We start from the raw sequence: 25,882 nt of genomic DNA, 5'->3' as shown, positions 1-25,882 counted from the left end.
GTCTCTGATGACCAGATATTTCCTGTTTAGCTGACGAGACTGTCAAGGTGATCCAAACTGCATTTTTTTAAGCAGGTTCTCTAGAATAAAAGGAAAAAAAAAAAAGACACATTCAAGAAGCAGAAGAACTAATAAAGCCTAGGTTTGTGCTTCTTACTGCCACCATTCCAGAACAGTAAATTTAGCTTCCCTCCACCATACCCATACTGATAGCCAGCAAATGCAAGAGGCATCATATGCTGTTGCTGGTCCCAAGTTAGGCTCCTGCCAGCTGACTGGTGACATACCACTAGCACAGGATATAGAACAGTTGCTTTGACTCTACAAATAACAAGGCAAGTTTAAATCATGAGGTCTTTTATTCCTAAAAAAGCAAAACTAATAAGAAACCTTTATTAAATAGCTGCTATAGCAGAGTAAAAATACTACCAAACTTGCAGTGATTCTGCATGCTTCAAAGATCCAAAGCAATTGCCTACATGGAGGACAGGCACAGCTACCCAGGAACTCAGAGGAAAGAATGACTACCAAAGGTTCTTTGAAAGATGTGGCTATCTCTTTCACTTTATAAATGTTTCCTCCTTATCACAAGCTGCATATGACCATACCATACGGGCAACCAGTTTCCAGTTAGCTATGAAAACAGTGACTTATGTTATAATGTCTTATGTCGAAGAAGGTACTGCCAAATAATTCAATGTTCCTAGTCTTGTTTATATGATCTCCTAGAAAGCAATTCAGAACAAAAGATGTACAATTGTAAAGCTTCTAAAATAGTTTATATACAGTCAACTATACCTTGCCAAAGTCTGTACAGAAAGACCAACGGGATCAGGTATGCCTGTATTCCAGCAAACAAGAATTTAATGTGCAAGTGCCAACATAGGTAAATTAGCTAGCTTGCAATCAAGTAATAGTTTAATTGGACATGCTACATACTAATTTACCCTAAATTTCAGCAAAATCAAAATAATATAGATATAAAGATGAATCTGACTAATGTGGGAAGAAAGTGTTGAAGGACATATCTATCTGTCAATACAACTCTATAGAAAGTAAGACAACATTTAGCACTGTATAGCCAAGATTAAAAATAATCTATCTAAAAAACTGAGAGCTATACTAGATTTATATGTATCTGTGTGTACATTTATAGATACATCTATACAAATGTATCTATCTCTAAAATTATACACCTATTTTCATTCAAGTTATGCCAGTTCTATGCAACTCAAGATGCTCAATCTTAAAGCACTGGTGTTGCACAGCTAAATAAAAGAATTTTCAAATTTTTTATGTTACTGGATCATTATCTTGCAAGTTTTCAGCAGTTTCATGCAACTCAAATAAAAACGTTATATTTATACAAGCACAGTCACTCTCCTCCTCAGCTAAGCGTTAACTACTATTTCAATACTACTATGTTTGCTTAATGGGGACAAAAAGTGATCAAATCTCGTGTTTTTCTTAACACAGAACATGAACATCAATACAATAGCTACTTCTGTAGCCTACAGTAATATGGTACTTAACAGGAAATGACTGCAGCATAACACAGGTATTGCATACTTCATAGGGAAAATGAACCACTTGAGAAGATCAAAATAGGACGTCCTAGCAGAGCTGTGGAAATGTTTTCACTTGGCCATTAGCATGAATAAACACTTTAAAGAATACTCAGGGAATTTTTTTCAAATACCCCTTTTTGTTCCTGTTTGTAACTCTTCAATTTTGGCATGAGTTTAGCTGGTAGCTGCTATAGGATTTCTTAAGACTATGATATGTCAGGGCTTAAAAGTTAGACTATTCTCTTAACCACTGGTTCAGACCTCAAAATAAACTTAAATTTTGGGCCTTTTGTGGGGGAGTTTTGTTTTTGTTCATTTCAATAATAAAGAACTCTAAAAATGAGATTTTATGACTCATAACATTAAAAATGCAGCTTTCAATCCACATCATGTACACCATGGAATGTAATTTCATGTTCTTTGTGAAACAGTAGAGTGGGGGGAGGATGCCTAATAAAAGTTAGGTAAAACTATTACTAAAAACAGTTTCTATAAAGTCAGAGAATAATTATTCTGTAATGCATTTAGTATAAGGATAAATCATATTAATAGCAAAAAAATCCTCTTCTTTCCAGGATAGTGTTGGGAAATTCAGGAGAAATATATGCACAAAGCATTGAGCACACACTGAACAACTACAGTTTATTGATTAATATATTTTACTGATCTAGTACGGGATTGTAACAATAAAGATACTTTCTTTCATATGCACAAACAGCTCAAATTTATACATCATTAATCATGGAGAGGATGTAGCCAATGGCTCTGAAACATATTCTTATAGTAATTGCAAAGTAATACAATATGCACATACTATTCTTCACTAATCAAAAAGTAAAAAAAAAGGTAAAGTAAAAAAAATGGTAGTAACCATGCCACGCATTCTGCATCAACATTCTCCAAAAAATAACTCTGACATTAGGCATTCTGAACTTCATGAAAGCAGAAAACTTTATACTTTTAAAGAAGAGGTGCTTAAATTTAGGTCCTAAAGCCTATATTTATTTGTGTGTTACTGGCTAGCTTGAAAGATGCGCAGTGTTTAACAGCTTACCTGAAAGTCAAAACAATCAGAATCTATCAGAAAGGACCTGTCAGATAGTAGTGGCTGATAAAAAGTCTTTCCACCAACTTCAACAGGATTTGGAATTATGCACCACCAGAACAACGGACTTTCCAAGCAACTTTAGTTTTTCCTGACTTAAAAACAAATTTCATAGCTTAAAAACTGATCGGTCACAGTGTGCTAATACTGTTAATGACTGCCTTTTGGAGCCTCGGACATGGCTTTCCTTCTTTTTACCCTATACTTTATTTATTATCCATCTATTTTCAGAGCAACATATGTGCAAGTTGAAGACATTTTTCATCATTGCTCTACCCCAGGAAGAAGAGAGAGACGAAGGGAGGGAGAGAGGAAGGGAAGGGAAGTCTTCCTTACAGGTAAAACAAATAACAATAATCATGGTTTCCTAACAATCACTCTCTGGCATAGTCACAGACAGGAATTGCACATATTTAAAGTTAAAACAGATTTAAACCAAAATAAAAACCCTACACAGACAGTCTCTTTAAGCAATGCTGCGTTGATTTCACTTACACATGTTCTACATCAACTTAACCTAACAATCAGTAGGGTATATCAAATTAAGTGCATCCACAAAAACTATGGGCTAGCCTGATTTACTTACACTGCCTATAAATCACACATATAAGTAATTGGTACAACTCTGTAGATGATAGTGTCATAGAACCATTTAGGATGGAAAAGACCTCTAAGATCATCAAGTCCAACCATCAACCCAACACCACCATCAGTCTATGTCCCGAAGTGTAACATCCACATGTTTTTTTGAACACCTCCAGGGATGGTGACTCCACCACCTCTCTGGGCAGCCTTTTCCAATGCCTGACCACACTTGCAGTAAAGAATTTTTTCCTTGTACCCAATCTAAACCTCCCCTGATGCAACATGAGGCCATTTCCTCTCATTCTACCACTAGTAACTTGGGAAAAGAAACCAACACCCACCTCACTACAACCCCTTTTCAGGCACTTGTAGAAAGTGATACGGTCTCCCCTCAGCCTCCTCTTCTTCAGGCTAAACAACCCCAGTTCCATCAGCTGCTCCTCTTAAGACTTGTGCTCTAATTCCTTCACCAGCTTTGTTCCCTTCTTTGGACACGCTCCAGCAACTCAGTGACTTGTCTTGTCGGAAGAGGGCCAAAACTGAACACAGTATTCAAGATGCAGCCTCACCAGTGTCAAGTACAGGGGCATGATCACTTCCCTACTCCTGCTGGCCACACTATTCCTGATACTAGCCAGGATGCTGTTGGCCTTCCTGGCCACGTGGGCATGCTGCTGGCTCATGTTCAGACTGCTGTCAACCAGCACCCCAAGGTCTTTTTCTGACGGGCAGTTTTCCAACCACTCCTCCCAAGCCTGTAGTGTTGCACGGGGTTGTTGTGACCCAAGTGCAGGGCCCGGCACTGAGCCTTGTTGAATCTCAAACAATTGACCTCAGCCCATCAATCCAGCCTGTCCAGATCCCTCTGCAAAGCCTTCCTACCCTCCAGCAGATCAACACTCCCGCCCAACTTGGTGTCTTCTGCAAACTTACTGAGGGTGCACTCAATCCCTCAGCCAGATCATTGATAAAGATATGAAACAAAACTGGCCCCAACACTGAGTCCTGGGGAACACCGCTTGTGACTGGCCACCAACTGTTTTTAGCTCCGTTCACCACAACTCTCTGGACTTGGCCATCCAGATGGTTTTTACCCAGCAAAGAGTTCATCTGTCTAAGCCATGAGCCACCAGCTTCTCTAGGAGAACGCTGTGGGAGGCCGTGTCAAAGCCTTTACTGAAGTCCAGGCAGACAACATCCACAGCCTTTCCCTCATCCACTAGGTGGGTCACCCAGTCACAGAAGGAGATCAGGTTGGTCAGGCAGGACTTGCCTTTCATGAAGCCATGCTGGGCCTGATCCCCTGGCTGTCCTGCACATGCCTGGTGACCTCATTCAAGATGAACTGCTCTATAATATTCCCCAGTACTGAGGTCAGGCTGACTGGCCTGTAGTTCCCCGGATCCTCCTTCTGGCCCTTCTTGTAGATGGGCATAACATTGTCACGCTTCCCGTCATTTGGGACCTCTCCTGAAAGGATGGATCATGTCCTTTACCCACAGAGCTTAAGAAACATGCAATATAAAGAAGCACTATCCATGGGTCTAAAAAGTACACTAATTTTGGTATTGACTTTCTTAAGAAGATGAGCTAAAATCTTGAAATGCTCAACAAATTAAAGACATTCATTCTTAGAGACAGACGTTGAAGGCAGACATAAAAAACACAGGAGTTATGTATTCATTCCTACCTTATTTCAACTAACATTAAGCTACATTGCCCATAAGGATAAAAGGCACCTAAATCCTCATCTTAATGTTCAGAACCGTGCGCTGGTTCTTACTAAATACTATGCACAAATTTGTTGACTGATTTTGACATAAAATTCTGTATTTTGAAGAGCTCAACTTTTTTGTTATGTCACTTCACCGTAATCTAGTCAAGGCCACTGATCCACAACATACGAGGCATAAGAATGTTTCTCATAAACATGACTGCACAGGAGCTCTGGAAAAACAGTCCAACTGTAGGAACCTTCAGGATGTGCACAATACTTAAGCAATCTCTCTCTCTCCTGGCTTTGTGTGAAAGGAGAGGCTTACACTGTTGCTCCTGAGTTACTGTTCCCTGTGGTGCATGTGCTGATTAGTGATGGAAGGAGAATTACCACTGCAATTACATGTATGGCAAGGAAGTGCTCTTTCCTACATGAAAATAAAAAGAAGCACGTGATAATTTGTTGTGATGGTTTCAAAACAGCAAACAAAGATGTGACAATGAAGTGACAAGAACAGGCACACAATCATAACTGGCAGATGTAAGAATACCCAATGCAACACAGCCACTGGCAACATTGTATGTGATATGCTAAAGCAGCTTATGGGCAACACAAAGACTTAGATGCTACAAAACAATTGGCTGCTGTTGAAATTCTGTGATAGCAGCCTTCACGGTAGCTCCACAAAATCAGTTTACATTGGGACCCATTGGGAAAATGTATTTTCTTTAATGCTGACAAAAACAAAGTCTGAATAAAAGTTTCTACTATATCTTGATTCTTAAATAAAGAAAAAAATCAACTTACAGAAAGTGTTAAATACTAGCAAAGTGCTGATTATACCATACTAACTTCCTTTTGTCTAGTATAAAAGGACATTTCCTTACTTTGCCTGGCTGAGTATAATAGCCTATGAATTATGAGATCAAAGAAGCAAACTGTATGTTTTCTAAAGTAAGAGTTTCCTTCACCAAGTTTTACACTTACTACAGCTAAAAGAGCTGTGTGAAGGGATCAGCACTAAACCCAAAGGACAGGCTGTGCACAGCAAGAAAGAGAGCAACTCCCTCATGCTTTTTGCAGGTCACTACCAAGGACCATGTTAGCAGATCCACACCAGACCCTTAACAGGCAGCTCTGCTGCTACCAGTAATTAGCTTGGACAGCTCTGGCTCCAGGAGTAGCAGCAAGGCTACACCATAATGAGCTCAGCTGGGATTAGCAGGACAGGGCAGGGAACCAAGAGAGCTGAGGCATTCTGCATTGCGTATGTATCACAGAGATCAAACAAGGATGGCTGGCTAGGTTATCCCCTCACCACCTCATTCCAAAAATGAAGCACGGCAGTGTGTAAAATACAGGCTAATGAAGAGCGACACCTCCAACAGATGAGAGCCACATTAATTAACACAATCCCTAGATCATGGAATACAGTTTCTGTTAGTGCTAGCAAACTTGTAACTTGTCACTGATTTAAGGGAAAAGAAAAAAAAGGAGCTGACATTTTCCTTTTTTGGTTTTGGTAGAAGATAGTTTTATCTTGGAATTCTGCAAGGAATTCCTCTTATGTGGCCTGCAAAGCACTACCTTCAGAAAAAACAGCATAATATTTCATTATGTAAACACCATTTAAGAAACAAACTCACTTTTCAATCAACAGCTTTTTGTGTTCCCTTTTGAAAAAAGCCAGTTCATTCCACACAGCATCAGAATCCTCTTGACAAAGCCGATGGTGGTCTGCATGCTGGTATCTGCTTTTGCTACTTTCAATCCTGTTTATGAGTAAAAAGAGGATTTTCTTTTCAAATATCTACATGTTTTATATCCACAAGAATAAAAGCATCCTTACTTTCAGAATACAAATTTTGAACTGCGGCATCTACTGAATATAAATCTTGTATGATGTATACATTCTTTGAGGCATGAAACCTTAAATGTGGTACTATAGAAAAGTGCAACTATGTAGTTTCAGACAGAAATAGTGCCATGGCTCTCAGCTGACATGCGGCAGAGCAGTGTCACCCACATTCATTCTGTCAACATTCATTACAATACTGGTATGAGAAAGCAGAAGGTGAAACCATCACACAATCTTTTGCAAAAAAAATGGGAGAGCCACCAGCTCCCCTATGCCCCTGCAAACTAGCCTGGAAGTTGCACTAATGCCCACTGTAAATCAAACCGTTGACTTACTGTCTAATGAAAGAATAAGCTATCTATGGATAAGATGATGGATCAGGAAAAAGCATATTGAATATATACACACAGAAAACAAAAATATTTCACAGCTTTTCTGTCATTAAAATATTTTTATGTATTTTAATAATGCAAAAGATAAAATATGTATTAAAAATCCATTACAAAATTAACTTAAAACTCTGTAATTTAAATTCCTTCCAGGCACAGAAATAAACTCAGAGAATGTAGTAATGTCAGAAAGCCCTCATCATCTTTGCAGTCACGTATGTCAGTGGAAGTTGTATGCACACTGACAGGTGGATTAGGTCCCATCAGCTGCCATCTTAATAACAGATTCTAATCTGTGAAGAATCAGAAGGAATGGTGTCCTCTATCACTTACAGAGGATCAGAAGTGCCACGTAAGTACCTTATACTGAGTTCTTAATGCACAATTTACATTACACCAGCAATATAAAGCTTTTTGAGATACCAAAATAACAGTGTAAGGTATAACCATTTACAGACTGGTTTTATTTCTGTCTTGGCTAATTTCTTTTGTTTAAGGATAATAAAAAGGAAAAACAAACTCCTTTTAGTATGATGGCCTCATGCAATTATATTCTGATGACAAAAATGGCCAAAACCCTGTAATTTTCAGCTCATCTTAATTATAGATAAAAAAAATGAGGTGAGTGGATAAAGATTTAGGATTACACTTCCCCCAAAATCTACTTTTCTGGAATACATTCCTGTCACCAAACAAGCTGGTCTCACTTATCTTAAACAGAAACAGAAGTTGCTTTTGTCTCTCCCTTTTCTTTTCTTCCTTTTTTTTGTTGTTTTTAATAACAGAACCAGAACACTCAGTGCTTCACTCTATGTGAAGTTTGATTTTACTATCTGTACCTAGGTTGGATTTTTGTATCTTTTCAGCCTTGGCCTCTCTGCGGACCACGAACGCCTACTTAGCTTAGACACAGAATTAAATAATTTCATTGTATAACTATCATCCAGTATGTTTCAGTCGCTTCCAGCTTGCATTGATTTTAAGATAGTGAGCTAGAAAATAAAATCATACATGTTTTTTCCTAAGAAAACAAAACCTTTTCATTCTAATTTAAACAAATCTATGTTATTTATGCTTTGATATTTCAAAAATCCTCCTGTGCTACCAATGCATGTAGCAGATTTGTGCCTTACCATTATTTTAATCCACACTCTTTTTTTTTTTTTTCAAAGACAAACCATTCTTGAGAAAAATGCCATAGTATTACAAAGCAATGCAAATCTACTCACATAGGCGAAAAATCTTACTTATGTATGAGGGACAGTTTATCATTCACAGTAGGACCCTTTATGTAACCCTGGACTTTCTCAATGGCTACCAGTTTTGCAGCAATTTCTGGAAATCTTTTCAGTTACAGAGAGCTACGATGTTTATGTCAAGATTAGTCAGTATTGCTCTAATTACTAAAATAATTACTTTTAGTAACATACATAGATGTTTATTAAACTTAGGTGCCCACTGAAGTCCTACTCAAGCCACTAGGATATAAGGACCTGCTCAAGTTACTATCTTGAAATAAGGCCTGAAAAACTGCACCTCAGCAGTGCCTGATAACTGAAGTGATAAGAAATGTCTTCATACCTCCAAATATGTCTGTTTACCAGAAATTCTAACTCTCTGCTAGGGACTTAAAAAAAAAAAGTAATTTCTGCATAAATGTTTCACTGTTCTGCATGGAATTTAAGGGAGAATTATATATAGGATATTCACTATTTAAACTTTGATGTGGTAGAGTCTTCCTTCTTTCCATTAGTAAAGATATATTACTGCAATATTTTTGCAGAATGACCAAAAATAATTCATCTTATAATCTTTTAACAAATGAAAACACTCTGATTTTTCATGCACATATTCTTTTATTCCCCTATTAAGAAGAGGATTTCAGGATTAGCTTCAGTTAATGTTTGAATCACTAGATGTTAGAAAGGCTGTTATTTCTATAGTATTTAATGAATAATATAATTTTAAAAAACTATTTGAAACATAATGAGCATTGTTCTGTTATAGAAAATGAAAAACTTACACAGCAAACAAATTAATCAACTAGGGAATTAGACAAGCATAAATAAGCAGCCCTAGCAGACTTTTGTCCAGTTCTCAGGCTCAAAATGAGATCCTAAATAAAATAAGTCAGGGTGTCAACTCAATACATTTAACTCTTGGTTTCAACTGTAATTTTTCTCATATAGGAGTATGCCATGGTTTCTGCTTTAACAAAGGATAAAGTCTTGATCACCACATAGTAGCTTCTTCCTTCAAATCAAAATCTTTTCTGAATACCTGTAAAATACTTCAGATTTCTTGTGTAAGGGAAATGTTTTTAATGAGCTATGTAACTTACCTGCTATCACCCTCTTCCCACTGCTTTAATTGCTCTTTTAGTGCTCTGTAGTTGGTCTGTAACATCTGCAGCCTCTCTTTGTGTTTTTCATGAGCTGCTCTTAGCTCATCAGTTTCTTGAGTCTGTACAGCACCAAAAAAACAAAATTAGAGTCGGGCAACATGTGAGAGACTTTCACAGAGATCACATGAAACAGAAGTTCTCTTTAAGTAACTCTTAAGAGCTTCAGAAATCTAAATAGAAAGATCAGGAATCACAATCCCCAAGGTCAGATTTCTCTTACTTTTTTCCATGCTGCTGAGAAGTTTTAAAAACATTACTATCCAAATGTCCGTTTTCATCTTGTGATCGCACTGGCCTAATACACCTAAAAATACATAGACTGAAAAAGGGTTGCTGTCACTGTCTTTTCCTCCAAACTACTTTTCCCTTTTTTTTTTTCCCATGGAAAACTAATATATGTATTTTTGAGGGAAACAGTGGCCACACTGGGGTCCACATTAAAAAACCAAAATTTAAATGGCTTCAGGATTTCCTCATATATTTATTTATTTCTGTAAATGTATATAAAGCTGCAACACCTAGACTTAGTCCTCTAGTTATGTAACAAACAAGAAATAAAAAGAAATTTTGCCATTGCTTTTACATAACCAAAACCATAGGAAAAAATGTACTCTATTTTTACAGAATGAAAAGTTTATAAATAACTAATGTCCACGCGGGTTCAAAAAAAGATTTTCCTAAATGACAACTCCATGCTCTGAAAAAAAATGAAAATTAAGAGGACATTCCACAGTATAAAGCAACTCAAATTCTGGTATACAGCAGTAAAGAATTCACCAGATATTATCCTGTAGTAAAATTGTCCTCAGTGCTTCATTTCCCATTCAATGGGAGCTCTGCTTGTAGAGCAACTACAGAACATGTTCCTTAATCCCTAAGTAAATCACAATACTTTATTTGCATGCATTTACTGCCTAATATGCAAGAAGGGCTTTTCAGCATCAGTCAATATGTAAGATACACCAATAGTCAGAGCTGTAAGCAATAAAAATTAAATCCCAATATAAAAACATGGCAAGGGTTTCTACGGTAGTCCTAACGACAAATAACCTACACTAAACTTGTCTTCTAAGATGTAGCCCGGCATTCAGGACTCATAAACCAAGCTACGACCTAAAATTTCAGATGCTACTATACATAAAATTCCAGAATTTTTCTGGAAGTGATTCGGGCAACACAAAGAGCAGATTTAGGAATAGAAGCAAGTACCAAATAGACCTCACTTTAAATGCTTTCCCAAAGTGGTGGGTTTTTTCTTCCGAAACAACCTCTGAACCAGATATATTTTAAAATTTAGAATTGCTTAAAAAGCACTTTTGACTGGTTTTAAGTAGCTCATACAAATGACGTTTAAAAAAATCACACAAATAGCAAGATAAATTTATGACAAAAGACATAGAGACTACTACCAAGCTTTGCTTGACACTAAACTAGGAAATCTTTATAAGAATCCAACTATAGATGTTGTGTCTTCAAAAGAAGTTAATGAAATAATTATTCTTAGACTGCTTGATATTCATAGTGAAAACTGATCAAGTCTGGAAAGGTCCTGGAAAATAATGCCTTCAGCATAAATCCTCAAAAGTTTAAGTGTCATCTTTCCAAAGATGCAACCAAGTATAGAATTTGGCCTTTCCTGTTTATGAATCTACATTCTTCATTACTGTTTACCTGTTCCATTACCCATCCCGTTCCAGTTATTCCCTTCCTTTACGAGTTGCTCTGCTCTCGCAGAAATAGAAATTAGACAATTAACTGTCCTAAATCATTCTTCTTTATTGAATTATTAAGCACTTCAGAACTTTAAGTTTATACTGCAATTCCCATAATCTCAGTTAGTTCCATCTCTCCCTGATTGAATTATGTTATACTTTTTGATAATTAAACTGTCTTGTATACAGTTTTCTATATACTGACAGAAATGGGGCAGAACAACCATCTAGCAGTGCTGGATCTCCAGGTTATTCCCCAGCTCTCCACTGTCATTCTATAGTACTTCCCATGCATTAATGAAAGACAAAAAGACAAAGTCCTTTGTCATAAATTTATCTCATTTACTTTCACAGTCTCTTCCCTAAACAAGGGTCAGTCAGGCATGCTGTGTTACTTTTTTAGTATGATTCTATACCAAAACTATGGACACTCTGAATCTACAAGATTACCCTAATTATGTCAGCAATAAGACAGTAAGAGCCAACTTTCCTTGACCAGAAATTAGTCAGCTGAGGAGAACTGGAAAATCCTATGAATAGGACTTTGCCCTTTACTGTTCCTTTGTAATATTGACTGCGCCATCAAATATTCCTGTTCCTGAAAACCCCATAAATAAAGCTGTTCATCTTTTTTTTGTTGTTTTTAATTGATGTATAAAGTCACAATTTCATCTTCAGGATATGCATCATGTGTATATTTATTGATAGAGCAAGCATTTTTCTGTGCACATATTTTTCAAGTAATCATATAGTCAACACTTTGCTTGAGGAGGCAATAATGCAAGTGCCAGTTTCGAAAATGTTGATCACATGCATTATTCTTTCTTGGAAGCAATGCCTGAGAGAAGGCTAATATCAAGAAATCATACAATACAAATAGAATTATTCTACTGTTAATATTATGACAGCTGAGTTCACTGTCACGCTGGCAATAGCCTCACTGACTTCTCAATGTAGTGCCACAACAGTCTTTAATATATTGACCTGGGCCTCTATAGCTCAATTAAAGCATTCTGCAAAAGAAGCTAAGTAGGTTTCCTACAGGAAATGCAAGGAGTTCGTATATTCAGTTTCAAGGACAGACAGAAGACTTAGCCCTTGCAGACCTCATGGATTAACAGCTGTGATAAATAGAGATCCCATGCTTGCAACATAATAAAGCTGCACAGATTCCTAAATTATGCTTCCAATACGAAATGGAAGAAATGATAAAGGCAGTATGGCGAATGGTAAAAATTATGTTATGAGGTCATGCAGAGGGAATAACAATCCTTTCTCTTCTGTATCTGCTCAGAAAATCTGTGTTTCTCTTCATTCCTCTTTGCAGAAGAGAACACAAAGAAATGTGGAACTTTTTCTCATTTAAGATAACAACCATACACACTGATATGTGAGCTTTGCTGCTAAGGTCAGAGCAGCTATAGTCCAGAGTGTCAGAATAATTTGTAGCATCAGTGTCCAGCAGGCCAACTAAGAGTTGCAGACAGGATGCCTGCCAAAGGCCAATTCTCAGGTAGAGCTGGTAGGACATGCTGTAGATTTCTCAACAGAGAGAAAAAACAAGATTAATCTTCTGACTCCCAGGAATGAGGAGTAAGATGGCCTGTAAGACTGAATTTGAAGTCTAAATCATCCTTTCTGTTCATATATTCTGCATGTGTTAATACACTACATTAAACTCTCTCAAGTATACAGGGTGATAAACTTTTGCATTTGTGCTAAAATATAATTCCCACTCACAACTTTTCTAAAATTGACTCTCACATGAGTGTCTTTTTGCATAAGGCAGGAGCTCAGGACTATGGTTTGTAGGGCTCCCCAGTTTTTTTTCACTGACCTGCCATTTATCACAGCACGTTCAGTATAACCAATTCTGCTTTAGGCTAGATATACTGAAAATATCTTTCAAATTCCATAACTCTGAACAAACATATGCAACAAAGGAAAGAGGAAAGGAGAGAGGAAAGGGGAAAAAAAAGGGGAAAGAAATGGGAAAGGGGAGAGGAAAGAGGTGAGGCAAAGGAAAGAAAGAAGAAAAAGGGAAAGGGAAAAAATAGAAAAAATGAAAAGAGAATGGAGGAAAATAGAAAGGATGAGAGTATGGATTGTAAATGTTTAAGAAAATATGACTTCTGGTTTGGATTTTCCATTCTGAGGTGCAATTTGAAACTAATAGGCCATTCAAAAGGTACTAATTTTGAAGTAAAAACCAAACCAACAAAAAGAAACAAACAAAAATCTATAAAATGGGGACAAAATTTGAAACTGTAATACATGCTCAATTAAGCTTTTCCACCAAGGGTTAGGGGGGTGGGTGTGTTGCTTAGGAGTATTTTTTACAGCATTCGTTGGAACAACAGCTTCTGAGCCATAACTTCTAAGAGTACAAGGGGCAAATGTGTTCCAAATAATTGACTTCAGCATTTTAAAATACTGGCTTTACTGTACAAAAACTATTTATTTCTAGTTTCTGCTTCAATTTATTTCTATGTAGTTAAGAATACATTAATTTCTCAAAATATACATTCTCAGACACAAATTTTGAAAATGTATTTAACAAGCATTTGTTATTGATGTCAGCTCAAATTAGACTTCCATAGGACTGCTGGAGTACCAACACAAGATTCCTAGCAGTAAGGGAAAAAGGCAAACTAATGGAGAGTGCTTTCTTATGTTAACATACTTACAGTCCATAATGATACATGCATTTTCAGTTTTTAAAATATGTTTATTTTGGTATATCTTTATCTATGCAAGCTTATAGCTAGAGGGTTTTTTATTTTTATTTTTTTAATGTTCACCTTTAGCTGTAGTGTCTTCTTTAAGTTTTCAATCTTCCTTTCAGCTATTTTAAGCTTCCTTAGCTCCTCTGACTCTCTAAAAGAGCTCTTTGGGGACAGAGACCTTGCACGTTTCACAGGTGGTTTCTGGAGAATAAAACAAGGACATGGTTGAACTAGTTGGAACACCGGATTATGAAAGACATGCAGAATTAAAGAAGTAATTTTGAATACTAATAATGAATTATAAAAAAAAAATCTGCATGGAATACCAGAGAAATAACAAGCAGAATTACCACAGTGCTACCACTAAAGGTTTCTCTGTGACTCGTTAATGAGAATATTCATTTACATTTACATTGTTTCTTTCAGAATAATGATGTCCCATTAGGGAAGACTAAAGGGTTATAGACTCAGAAATGCAAGAAACCTCATTACAAAGGAGGGGATAGAGGCTGGTCTAATTGCTCTATAAGGGTCCAAGGTTACACTTGATAGGACAACCAGAAACAAGAGGGAAAGGATTTTTTTTCCCTTTGAAATAGTTTAACACACTGTGAAGTTGAAGGAACAATATGCTTGAGGAATATAAATACAACAGACAGTAGATCTTATACCATAATGACCATATGGTCATTAACTATAATGTGACTAACTAGAGACAAGAATATGTGTTTATATTATGTACAGCTTCATATAGCAATCTGGAGAAAGAATATGTGAAAGTAACACTTAAACTGGGCAGCTTTCTTGTTCATTCTGTGTCATATGTCCTTATGGCAAAGAAAGAAAGACCTCATCAAATTAGACTTTCTGATATTCTGAATAACTTTGGTTAAGGACACAGAAATACAAACAGAGCCTTAATACCAGTTAGGTAAAATGCTATTATACAAATACATAGAGTCAAACAAAAATTTAGGACTAAGTGCAATTATTGTTGCATGCTGCCATTTTCACTGTAAAATAACTGGTTTACAACAAAAGGAATTCAGGATAAAGTCTTCCTGAATACTATATAATTCAACACTTCTACTATTCCATTAAACTAGTTTAATCATAATGATAATCTTAATGAGCAACTGGCTTTTTTTTTTTTTATTTTGACCTTTACCTTTCAGTATTAAATGTTTACAAGATACTGTATACTACATTTTGCTTTAAATCATTGGGGTTTCCAAAATGGAGAAAAAAAATAATATGATGAAATATCAGAAACTAATAATATCGCATATCTAAGAATTTAAATATTCCCCAGGTATTTTTGTCATTTGGCTCTGGGTCTTTTGCTTCTGAAACGTTCCTGAATGAGATGAAGAAAGAAAAAAAAAACCACCACAATAAACAAAAGCTAACATCCAGAAAGAATTTCAGTACATTTAAAATCTGAATGTCAAATGCACATATTTCGTATATTCCTACCAGTTCCTTTATATAACAGGAGAAACTAGAAAAAAAAAAATTAATGAACATTTAAAACAATATTTCCACATTTATGGTTTTATCCTATCAGTATAACATTGTACTGGCTTAGGGGTAGATTTCTTTGAGATAGTAAGATTACTGATTTGCTTTTTTTCTAATAATTCTGGTAGAGAAAAGTTTACTTCAGTTAACAGGTGCTGATATTAATCAGTAAAGATTTTAACATTGAACAAACCCAAATTGATCCCTTTCAGGTGTCTGAAGCAGAACATCCCAAGACCAACAGATCAAAAAATCTAATCATCTCTGAAGTCCCAGACTGCTTAAATAAAACCAAGATCTTAAATAAAACTTCTCCATTTTCTAATTATTGCTTACCCATACTAATTTTTCCTGAGAATCCAAAATGCATGGTTTTCAGGAAATGTTTCCTAGTCAAACTTCATATTTTTATACAGAAGACTTGGAAATCAGGAATAAAATGTCAAAGCACTGCATTTGTTGCCAAAGAGAAGGACAGCAAAGGAAAAGAAGTGGACCAACCAGCAGCACACTACTAAGAATAACTCCGTAGAGACTCTACGGAGGAATGGAGAAAAAAGAAAAAAATACAGAAAAATGTAAAAGTCATAGTCTTGCTGCTTTACTCAAGGGTGATCAGATACAAGGAGGACACATCAGTTCTTTAGATATATATAGAGAGATACAGACAGGTAGATATACACAAACTTTATATATAGTTACCTGGGATTGTGCTGTGAATCTTTTCCACCAGGCCAAGTTATTGGGGGGGGGAAATATATATATATATATATATATAAAAATTCTAACTCTTCATGGACACAGAAATAATTCCTTGTGAGGACAGGTGGGATTGGTGATGTGCATTAAGAAACATTCTATTGTTTGAATATTTTTTACCTGTTTAGTGATCAGAGTAAAAGTCTGTGGAGAAATGTCTGTGGAGAAAAGGAACTGGGTCTGAGCTTTACAGCTGTACATAGGTAGTTCGAGGGCAATCTTTGCTAAGAAGGCAAACAGTTTAATTTTCCTACAAAGACAGAAGAGATTGTGTAGTAAAATACTCTGTAATTTGATTGCCTGGGTCTGCTACAAAACTCAGTTTGGAAAACATATTCTGTAATGCCCTTTGCACAACTGCAAACTTTGCTGCTGCTGCTGACAGGTTTAAGCATTTAATTTTTAATTCAGTCCTCAAATTCTACAGTAAATTTAGACATACTTGTATTAAATATATCCACAAATTGTAAGGTTTGAAACATTTCCTAAATGTTTAGGAGTAAGAAAAAGCCAAGTTTTATGAGCAAATAAGGTTAATCCAAGTCAGTAAAGGGCAACAACAGAAGATTTTTTTTTATCAAATGATCCTAAAACATGTTTACAAAAGACTAAGCCAAATAGCAGAAAAAAAGGAATAAAGAGGCTTTGTAATATTAATAGATATGAAACTTTCTGAAAGAAGATTTATCATAAAGAAATTGCTGGTAAGTGGATGTGACACACATTAACTGTTAAGAGAGGTACAGGAAGCAGAAAAAAAAAAGATACCTCTTTCTAAATAACCTTCTGTTACCCATCTGCACCATGAAAGACACCATGGGATGAAGCTGGAAATAGTCACATTCTTGAATTTAACAGGTTTTGTGTTAAGTGGAGTCCCAAAACAAGTCAGAAAAAAAGCAAGCAAGGGAATTTGGAACTCTTACTGAAATGTGTTAAGATAACTTTTCTGCACACACAGATCAGATCAATGTCTGCCAGGATACAGTGCTGAAGATGGTGGGTAGAAATCTTAATGTTTTTTATCAGCTGAAGAAACAGAAACATTGTTGAAGCTGAACCAGAGGCTGAAAAGATACAGGTGGGGTTTTTTTGGAGAAGAAAAATGGTAAATCCTTGATTCACTATGTTTCAACAGGAACCTTATCAGTACTGAAAGTTAACTCATGACTTTTAATATCTTGACATTATAAGCTTAGAAGAATGCTATACAATAGCAATAAAAGGCAATTATAACTCCCATGCATCATACAATGGGAAAGCTTAGCTATAAAAAAAAACAAGGGCTGCATTACTTAATCAGCCAGCAGACATGTGGATGGCACTTTAATTAGGTAACAGAAATCAACCATAGCTCACAAAGTTACAAAGTTTAAATGCCAGAAAGAGCTCTAGGAAGATCAAGCAACTGACTCTTTAAGTCTTCATACAAAATGGCACCCTGCTGTACCACTTTCCACTGAGACTTGACTATGAGGGTTACAATTGCTTCTAAGGACACACGTAGCAGTATCAAGAAAAATTTCTTCACCCAGACAGGGGAATAAAATAGGATCAAAAAGCTTGCGGGTTGAGACAAAGAAACAGAGATTGCCTACCATTCAACCATCATGGGCAGACTCAACCTGGGGAAAATTACTTTATTACCACTTAAAATACATTTGGATAGTAAGAAATAAGAAAATATTAAAACACCACCTTCTCGCCCACCCTGCTTCCCAGGCTCAACTTCACTCCTTTGCTCCTGACTCCTCTACCTCTTTCTGAGCAGCACAGGGGGGTGGGTAAAAACACTTTAGGGCAGAAAGTAATCAAAGCAGTGTCATTCTGATCAGAAGTGAATCCATGCTTATTTGTCTTCTGTATCCTGGGAATGTATGTAATAATGCATGAAGGGTTAATACGACAGTCTTTGTGAAGCCAAAAGGATCACCACTGTAAAACAAAAACTGTATATCCAACATAATCTTCCTGTAAAATCATGTGCTGATAACTTCTGTCATTAACACTTTCGTCATAGAAGACTGAACAATAAGGTAATGGGAAGATACTTCATTGCAAGGGAGAATCAGTAAAGACAGCAGCAGTACATTTTCTGTGTATGTTTTGTGATCCTAAGCCAGAATGTTTCTACAAATTTCTTTAGTGTCTTTCCTAAATACAAAGGATTTGTAGCCCAACAATTTAGTTCCCAAAAGTTTTAACAGACACTGTGTGGACATGTGAAAAACTGCACATATCAAACAACTGTGAGTACTGAAAGAGCATGTCTAGGATCTACATATCAAAACAGGAAAAGATTTTCTACAATAGGATTTAAAAGTTTGTATTTGGTTTTGCTCAAACGAGGTAATTGCTTTATTCCTGACACACTGATCAGTTCATGACAAACACAGTACTCATTTACAGTGTTCTGAGGAAACAAGAAATGACACTGTGGTGGGTTAACCTTGGCAAAGGGTCAAACACCCACCCAACTGCTCACTCACTCACCTTCTTCACCCAGACAGGGGAATAAAATAGGATCAAAAAGCTTGCGGGTTGAGACAAAGAAACAGAGATTGCCTACCATTCAACCATCATGGGCAGACTCAACCTGGGGAAAATTACTTTATTACACTTAAAATACATTTGGATAGTAAGAAATAAGAAAATGTTAAAACACCACCTTCTCGCCCACCCTGCTTCCCAGGCTCAACTTCACTCCTTTGCTCCTGACTCCTCTACCTCTTTCTGAGCAGCACAGGGAGGTGGGTAAAAATTACAGCCAGTCCACAACAGCTCCTTTTGACTACTCTTTCCTCCCCACACTTTTCCCCTGCTCCAGCATGAGGCCTCTCCACAGGCTGGAGTCCTTCATAGTAAACCTGCTCCAGAGCAGATCCTCCATTGGCCACAATTCCTGTCAGAAGAACCTGTTCCAGCAAGAATTCCTTTCCACACACTGTGGTTTCTGTCAGAGGGAATACTGATCTGCGCTGGTGTGGGCTCCTCCACAGGCTGTATTGTGGATATCTGCTCCATGGTGGTCCATGGGCTGCAGGAAAATACATACTCCACACTTGGATCCCTTTCTCCCTCTCCTCCTTCTCTGTCCTTGGTGTTTGCAGGGCTGTTCATCACCTTCTTTTCTTCGCTCTACACTGCCTGTGCAGCATTTTGCCCTTTCTCGAACACATTTTCACAAAGGTGACACTACATGCTCTGAAACAAATATTCTAAAATATGTCTTTTCCCAGAAACAGCATAGAGTGCAGAATATTGAGAAAGAACAAGCCACACAGTTTTCAAAGGAAATGTTACAATACAAAATGCGAGAAAACCATGAGATTTCTACAGAGGCAAAACATGATGGTCCACCCTTGTAGCCTATTTATACTTTTCATCTTGCTTCCTTGCTACTGAAATCTCTTCCAAGTTTCCCATATTCTATACAGTTCTAATAAAAAAATTTTTTTTTAGATGAGGAAGAGGCTGAACACACTGAGAAACATCATGACCTCAGCTAATTTAATGAATCGATTTAAGCCTTAGAATTATTTAGGAATCTATTTCATTAGCTGTAGTTTATAGCTGTTACTGTTACCTGGTACCTAAATTTAACAGCAAGTCATCATGAAAAAGACAGTCCAGCATTACACAGAATAATAACAAGTCGGAAGTATAAACTTCAAAAGGACATTGTTTTCATTCTTCACAGAAAAAAAACCTACGTCACACTTTTAAAATCAAGAATTTAGAAAAAAAAAATTTCATTTATAAAATCAACATAATAATCATTTATATTTCACTCATTTTCCTTCCAGGGAAAGATGGTCATTCTGATAAATACCATAAAATACCTGACAAATATTAATTTTTAAAAACCTACAAAGAATTTATCCTTCAAATATTTCACTTAATTAAGAATCCCTTATTCAGTATTTAATAAGGTACCTTCTACTCCCAACAGCTATTTTAACAAGTCTTTGGCAGATAACACAAGAACCATTCAAACAAGGTTCCAGAATTACAAGCAGCATCAACAGATATCAAAATTATTATCTGGACCCTTGAGCAAAAATGTTTGGCTTTGCCAGCCTGACTTAGACACAAATACACAAGACAATAAAACTATCCTACCTCATGTTTTCTTCCAGTCCTTGTATTGTTGCTATTCAGAGTATCTGCAGTGTACAAATTATGCTCTGCTATGTTAAGACTTGTTTTTTTCTTTTTTTCCTGTAAAAGCTCAATTTCAGATTTTTGCATTGTAGTAAGACACTCTAGCTCACTTAAAGAAGGCTGTTGAAATGCCTAGAAAACGATAGTATAGGTATAATACCTTAGTAACAAAAAATCAGAAGCATAACAAACCATTTAGATAAAACTGCCTAGAGAAACACAACATTACAAATATTACAGGAAAGTGTTAGAGCTGTAAATAATTCTGCTGTTACAAATGACTCATGAATCCATAACCAGACCAGACCCCAAATGGTTAAGGAAACATTTTCACACCACCACCACATTTTCCAAATCCAAATTTATAGTCATAACAACAGGTGTTTTATACAGACATTTCATCTGTAGCAACTTATTCTATTATGGTATTTTCTATCTCACATGCTGTCAAAATTTCTTCACAAAATATTTTACCTCCTAAGCTGGTTTCTGATGAAATTTCAAGTTGGTACATATCAATGGCCTATCAAACATGGGAAAAAAAACTAAACTGCATATTCTGGCAGGAAAGTTATTCTTATTTAAAAACTGCCTCAGAAAAATATCTCTTTAATGTAATTCTACAAAGTGTATCCACTATGTCCATAAATTCAGACAGCATGAATGTTGTGGTCAAACTGAAGACTTACAGAAAAAATAGACAGTGATTCTAGGTCACAGTGTTACTCAAGGTAGATATGTCATTTCATTAAGCCACTGAATTCCAGGAACCTTCCCAGCTATCAGTCTATTCTCATCAATTCTTCGGCACAATACAACTCCGCCTCACACTGCTCACTTTGGGCCTGTTCCAAAACATGTTCAGACCAAAACACATTTTCATTGGTACCAACTGTTTTTAAGTCATATTCCCCAATGTCCAATAGCAGACTCATGGACCGTGACAGACACGTGACCAAAGTGGTCAAGTTACCATAGCTTGATAAATTATTCCTTGTCACCTGAGTTTTCATTAACCACCTGTGATCACACCCCCGTGTTACAACCACAAGGCAAACCACTGGTAGCTTAGCATAAGCAACAGCAATATGCCTGTTGTTGCAGCGTGAAGTGAAATGCTTTAGCCCAAACCTCCACCACAGTCCTTTAACGCTGGGGACAGACATTCACCTTGCAACAGCTGTGCCTGATAAAGATAATATAATTCCCAGATGGTCAATGCATCCAGGCAGCTGGAGGTTAGCACCCCAACACTATTGTTGAAAGAAGGGATGGCACAAACCCCCTCCCTAATCAACTGTATAAATAAAAGGGCAGGTTAGTTTAAAAAGTAAGCGCGAGTAGTTTGAGCTGACCCAGCTGACTTTGCATTGCACTGATCAGGGCAAACTCATGAAACTCCTGTCACCAGTGGTGCTCTAACAGCAATGACAAGCAGCTAGGAAACAGTAGAGTCTTCAATCAACAAAGCTTGATCCAGACACAACTTCCTCAAGACTGACTAAAAGTTATATTTGACACATGCTTTCCCTAAATGGCAAAGTTCTGACAACCTGACTTGCTTGCAACTCTTTGAGAATATTCTTAAGACAAATATTCATTTCAATAGAAAACAAAGAACGTGGTACTACTATCCCTTGTTCCTACCATCTCAGTTACTGGCATGCCCCAAGTGAAACAAATCAGGTATACTGACAAAAATCAGGAAAGGCTGTGTAAAAAAGATTAAGCAAACCAAAAAGTCTCCAAATTCATGCCAGTCAAGAAATGGGCTGCTCCAAAGTTGATTAAATTAAATCAAACACCCTAGTAAGCTTAGCATTTAACAGAAAAAGATTAATGGGCATAGCCATTTTATTTCTTTGTATGCAGAATATGAAGCTTTCCATGAAGCATACTATAAACTCACACTTTCTACAAATAAATCCCAAATTAGAAATAACCAGCATTTATTTCAGAAAAAGCGCAACTCCTCATACAGCAAACAAATGCAGGAAAGTTGTCAGGGAGTAACATGCTTTTGTTGACCGTTCCTTAACTAATTTCTATTGCTTATTTTGAAAAATTTAGGCCATATGTAGTTGAAACAGATGTCATTTCCATCTATGATCAGCAAAAGGTCTTTAGTTTATAACTAAAAGAAAACTCTACATAGAGGAGAAAAAAAAAGGAAAATAGAAAAACAAGGAGTAGACAAGCCATGCACTGCAAAAAATTTAAAAGAAAACTGCTCTTTTAGTTCATTTAACTAAAACCTCAGCACCATATGAAAAGGAAAAAAAGGCAACAAAACCTACAAGACAGAATAGTGCCAGTAGATAAGGGAAATGTACTTATATTTAAGTTATACAATTAATATTTTTTTTACGTGAACTTAATTCTTTCTTATTAAGAAAGGGAAATACACCTATCAACTTGTTGCATTTTATTGATAGCTGTATGTACAGACTTCTATATGTAACTTAAATTGTACAATTGCATTAGTAACTAAAAAAGGATCAGAATATATATCAAATCCTTGCTTCTCTATGTCAATGAAGTTCTGCAACTGACTTTAATAGGACCAATGTATAAACAGTGTTCTTCATTTGTTCTGGGTTTTTTTCCCCTACTCTTCTCTCAAAAGAGGTCTCTAGAAATTACCATGCAGTGATACTTATTTCAAATTAAAATACGGTAAAGGCACAGTTTCTAATACAGCTCTTACAACAGTCTTTGTGCACATGCATACACACAAATACTTATTGGAAAACTAAACCCAACAAAACCAGTCTTAGATCTTAACTTATACTTCCAAAATGCCTATGTTTTTACTCTCTAAATATTCAGCAGATCACTGTAACTAATATAGAACTTGCCACATACTCTGGGTCTACAATATTCACAAAGCCTGCTCAATTTTTTAAGTATGCATGTGAAGTTTCTCCAGTTTCAGGAATTCTAAGAATCAAGATGTAAACTGAAGAGATCTGTTTAAAAATTGAGGTTTTGCTTATGAATGGACTCCAGTTTAAGAAGAGTTGGGCATCATTTTCCATTAAATTTAACATATTCTTCACTATTTGATAAATATTCTTCTACATTTGCTAGCCTAGACAACTTTGTTTACTCAGATATCAAGAGAATTTTTAAACCTGAATTTTTAAGACATGAAAAGAGATCTTCCAAAGACAGGAAGCTGGAGGAAATTTCTCTCTGGTCTTTTGTTTCAGATTCATGTCTATTTAATTTTATATTACTACACTTTTATGTTCCAGGTTAAGAGCAAAAAAATCACCAAAACCAACTTATTTAGTGAAAAGATTTGGCTGTTATGAGAACCTCAATCTCATCTGTATAAAACACAGCTTTATAAACAACCCAGAGTTCCAAGACTTATGCATGAAGAAAGACGTGTGATTTCATCAGATCCTTGGAAAAATATGTGACCTCTTCTTGGCTTTTCACTTTCTAGCATTACAACTGAACTCTTATTTGTAACGTAAGAAGTCAGGCGAATAGTACAAGTAGTAAGGCCAAAATGGCAAATAATTTGGACTATAATGGAGCTCTGATTTTAAAATTCTAACATTATCAGGGGAAAAAAAAGACAATACTGTGTTTCAAGACTGCAGAAAACATTCAACATCTAAGCTCTGTATGAAGAATGTAGTCCAGTTTCATAGTAAAGATCAGAAACCTGCAATCCAGAAAAATAAAACCAAGTTACATGCTAAGAGGCAGCACCAGGTTCTTCCACAGCTTCTGTCTCAGAATTGTGGTTCTAGATCTCTGATCTTATGAACTGAAATAATAAGTCGCCTCAACAAAGAGTTCCATGAAGGTTCACTTCCTAAAGTCTATTCTGAATCCTATGTCTGAAGTTAAAATTCCCACAGGACAATCATTTCAGTATACACATAATGTTGGCCATTTTCACAGCCTACCAATCTACATATTGAGTGCAGCAAATGAAGGCTTTCTCTCTGATTTAAACATCTCTACATTAGATTCTACCTGTATTACAAAGTCTAGCTTAACAGAATAATGTTTCATCTTTCACTTAGCAAAATCAGTTTAGCATGTGCTATTTTATCACACAGATACATAATTTTTTCTCACTGGAACTCAATTTAACACACAAAACATATTCCAAATAAATGTCAAAGGCTTATTTATGTTTTAAACAATAAATAAAATCAAGAACATATTTATTTCTACCAAGCAGATCTCTTACTCCTCTTATGCTTACATGTCTTTTCAAAGTAAGACACAGCTGATGTTTTCTCAATGCATTAATCAAGTTGAAGCATAAGTACTGTCTTTGCCACAAAGCTGTACCACTAGGGGAACCATCCACACTCTACTTAAGGAAGAGAATCCAATGCCACCTTTTCAATGTTGCTGTTGTCAGAGATCACAAACAGTACCAAACTATATGGAGGAAATACAGCTATGCTCCACTGTACTTCTATTCTGCATGACTTTTCTGAACCAGCAAAAAAGGGCATGTATCAGGGGAATGGATACTTAAGAGCTTCAGAACTAATAACACAGTCTTTTCTGTACTCCTGCTCCCCCTCAACTTCCTCAGCACAAAGCTGTGCTAACACTAACTGCATGGTACCAAAACCACCGGCTAAGAGGAGACAGAAGAAGCCTGCACAGTCTTTCTGTAAGTAGATGCAAGCTCACTCTGCTTCAACCACAGACTGGCCAAGGGGCACACAGTTGCTTAGTAAAGGCTAAAGCATCTTTCCTTTCAGTGACACAACAGAGTTTGCACACACAGCTCAGACTACAGGAAGCGTGCACACCTTTACCAGAATGTCTGAGTTAGGAAACAGCATTTTTGCCCTACAGCAACCAGCTGGCCCATGACCCATACCCCGAAGTTTTCTTCCAGTCAAACTCCAGGAATCCAGGGCCATAGGTCACACACATGATGCAGGAAACGTCCAAAAGCAGTTTATAAATGAGAAGAATCACTTCCCAGGTTTTCTTGTATTCTGTTACTGAGTCAGCTAGCTGGGCAGCTAAGTCAGAGGCAATGCTCACTTCAGCATCCTTTGCAAGCTCTTTTTTTACAGCTTGGAAATCCAATTGTCAAAGCCTCATCTCTATCTACTGCATGTGCTTCTAGCCTGGACACCAGTAATGAACTGTTGAAGAGCAACTTACGAAGCCTGGACTTCAATCTGATGTGTCCCCATGAGACAGATATTTAGCCCCAAAAGAGGCTTAAAGCCAGTGAAAGGGTTTCCACCATCCATCCACCCGTATAACATTTATGTTTAGCACCCTCATCCACAATTCTTATATCATATGAAAATTCTTATATCATATGAAAAAGAGCACTCTGGTCATCTAATAGGAAAAGATAGGGAGGGCAAAA

General features: G+C 36.6%; 1 protein-coding gene across 9 annotated transcripts in view; it reads right to left on the bottom strand.

The window, feature by feature from the left end:
* CNTLN (centlein) overlaps window positions 1-25,882 on the bottom strand; it is a 200,869-nt gene that overhangs the window by 95,785 nt on the left and 79,202 nt on the right. For 5 of the 9 annotated variants that reach the window (XR_010370779.1, XR_010370780.1, XR_010370781.1 and 2 more), the window contains exons 9-12: window positions 20,467-20,640; window positions 14,140-14,265; window positions 9,564-9,685; window positions 6,622-6,747 (exon numbers count right to left, since the gene is read on the bottom strand). Coding sequence is in view for 6 of the 9 variants with exons in the window: in XM_064439574.1 (XP_064295644.1) it covers window positions 6,622-6,747; window positions 9,564-9,685; window positions 14,140-14,265; window positions 20,467-20,640 (548 nt within the window). In the remaining 3 variants the exon portion in view is untranslated. The remainder of the gene's footprint in view (window positions 1-6,621; window positions 6,748-9,563; window positions 9,686-14,139; window positions 14,266-20,466; window positions 20,641-25,882) is intronic. The other 4 variants (XM_064439575.1, XM_064439576.1, XM_064439578.1 and 1 more) reach the window with 4 other exon arrangements.

This window comes from Phalacrocorax carbo, chromosome Z, assembly GCF_963921805.1.
Source record: "Phalacrocorax carbo chromosome Z, bPhaCar2.1, whole genome shotgun sequence".
Lineage (NCBI taxonomy): Eukaryota > Metazoa > Chordata > Aves > Suliformes > Phalacrocoracidae > Phalacrocorax > Phalacrocorax carbo.
The sequence above is the reverse complement of the archived record's forward strand: the minus strand, read 5'-3'. Positions and strand labels throughout refer to the sequence as shown.